This window comes from Aplysia californica, unplaced genomic scaffold (assembly GCF_000002075.1).
Source record: "Aplysia californica isolate F4 #8 unplaced genomic scaffold, AplCal3.0 scaffold01100, whole genome shotgun sequence".
Lineage (NCBI taxonomy): Eukaryota > Metazoa > Mollusca > Gastropoda > Aplysiida > Aplysiidae > Aplysia > Aplysia californica.
Genome location: NW_004798370.1, coordinates 8,558 through 11,028, shown reverse-complemented (window position 1 = coordinate 11,028; position 2,471 = coordinate 8,558). Strand labels below are relative to the sequence as shown.

The following is a 2,471-nucleotide window of genomic DNA, read 5'->3' as shown; positions in this document are numbered from 1 at the left end:
TGTGGTTGGGGGGGGGTTACTAACCTAACCTAACCTTTTTATTTTACTAACCTAACTATTTCTTTTACTAACCTAACTTAAAATATAACCTAACCTAACCTAACCTAACCTTAACTCCTAACCTAACCTAACCTTAACTAAACGAAAAGAAATAAAAAGTAACAATCACTATGACTTACCCAGCAGGCTAGCACCACAGGCCAGAGACACCAACAGCAGAACCAGGCCTAGGATCAGTGAGTGACATCTTCCTGCAGTCTCCATGCTTGACTCCGCCCACTTCTCCTCATGGCGAGGGGCGGGGCTTGTCCGCGGTGTGAAGAAAGGGCGGGGGAGGTGCCCTGGTGTTCAGTTGGGGGTGGGACTTGCTTACAATGTGTTGAAAGGAAGGGACGAGGCTTCCTAGCGATGTAAATGAAGAAGGGGGCGTGCTGGGGGCGTAGGGGGTGTGTCCTAAGTGCTCGAAGAGGGTGGGGACGTGTCCACGACTTAAAAGAGTGGGCGGTGCCCTGCGTTCGAAGTGGGCGGGGGATTCTTTTCAAACGGGACAGAACAGGCTTCGAAAGCAGCAGATGTGTGTGTGGCTAAACTACCAGCAGTGGGCTTGTTTACTGAAGCTGTTGTAGTTTGTTTCGGGAGAGACTGTAACAGTGAATCAGCTCGACAATAGATACATATATATTATAGCCATGAAAAAATGGGGGGCAAATAAACTGGGGTTATATAGCACCTCAAGCGACAAGCCCAGGAGAGGGAAAGGTGGAAAGTATTTGTTCGTTGCCTGTATCCTAATCCACGGTGAGAAAGGCAACGATGATGATATAGCACCTCATAAAAAGTTGGGGGTATTTTGTGTTTTTTAAAATAAACATCAAACCACACTGCAGCATCCAACGATTTTTTTCAACCGTTCACGTTTTTCGGCTCTTCTTTTTGCCTCTTTGCACTCTTTATCATTAAGACGTTGCCCCAATCGACGCCATACTTAACCACACATGATCATCCTCCTTGTCGTTTACTACTGCTCTGGGTACTGTGCAAACAAGGGGACATAGGACAAAGGGAGCTCAGACCTGCGAATGAAAAAAAAAGTTTTTAGTTTTAGTAAGTGTATAACAGCACTTGCAACACAATAAGGTCATATAAGTGCCGAATGTTAGAGGTGTTACAAGAGAGTAACAAACACAAAAAAAGAAGGAGGGGCGGTAAAAACGATAGATGTTTAAAAGGAAAGAGGGAGCAAACCCCACCAGAGTACCCGCCAACAAAAACAAATCAAGGTGGATAAATGACACTAATAAAAATAAGAGTGTAATTGTGCGTTTTTTAAGTCCCCATCGGTGCAATTTAGATCTGGGAGGCAGGCTCCTTTGAGTCCTGTCTGTCAGGACATACTCGGATGGAGAAAAGGGGACTCAACTTCCCAGCAGATAGACGGAGATAAATTGGTCGCTTTTAAGCACAAGGGGGCTATCCCGAAAAATGCTGTTTTGAGAAAATCGAGAGTAAAGTTTTTGCCCCTTGTTCAGTTTCTTTAAAAGACGAAGGGGGGTTTCTCTATGACAAAAAAAACAAAACAAAAATATACTGACCAAATGAAACCAAACTTCTCCTCTAGGTAGGGCAATGCCCATTTTTGGTGTAGGTCAAGATTTCTGGGAATCCCCGAAATCTGAGTTAGCCCGCTTGTGCTTAAAAGCGACCAAATGTTAAAATTTCCAAAAACATTTCGTCACATTGGAATCGAACTCACGTATCCTGCATGCAACTGCGCCAAACCGCTACACCAAAGAAGCTGGTCGCAATAGATTAATTGCTTTTTCCGGGAGATTAGTTCCAAGGGGTGTGGGGTGGGGTGGGGGGTGGGAGAGGCCGGTGTGTTCTGAATTAAGCTCCTACCCATTCAGAATGTTCAAACGGCAACTGTGAAATTAGCCGTCGTTTTCGAAGCGGTGGGCTTTCTCTCTCTCTCTCTCTCTCTCTCTCTCTCTCTCTCTCTCTCTCTCTCTCTTATCTATCTGTTCTTTCTTCTCTCTCTCTCTCTCTCATCTCTCTCGCTCGCTCTCTCTCTCATCTCTCTCGCTCGCTCTCTCTCTCGCTCTCTCTCGCTCTCTCGCTCTTTTTTCGGGGGGAGGGGGGCGGGTGATAGGGTTTTTCCTACTAGTAAATTAGTTTAGAAAAGAATAGTTGAACGGCTGTAATTGTGAGGCTGAGCACGCAAAGTCTGAATTAGTCTAGACACGGATAGTCTGAACTGGTCGAGACACGCAAAGTTTGCATTAGTCGAGACGCGATGCAAGCTCATAAATGTCTGATCTCAGAGCGGTCACGAAAACATCTCTTGCAAGATTCCTATCAACAAACTTCTTTTTTTTCTTTTTTTGTTTTACTCTATCCAAAAACCACTCGACCACCACCCCCGACCGATTCTTTCTCTCTGAGTGTGTGTGTGAGTGTGTGTGAGTGTGTGT

The 2,471-nt window shown here is 45.2% G+C and overlaps 1 protein-coding gene across 1 annotated transcript; it reads right to left on the bottom strand.

Moving 5' to 3' along the window:
• Window positions 1-179: 179 nt before the first annotated feature.
• Window positions 180-1,068, bottom strand: LOC118477204 (the record flags this gene model as incomplete). The annotated part of the gene is given in 1 exon segment (XM_035973285.1): window positions 180-1,068. A coding segment is annotated over 1 exon segment (85 nt), but the record flags the coding sequence as incomplete, so codon positions are not given.
• Between the last annotated feature and the right edge of the window lie 1,403 nt (window positions 1,069-2,471).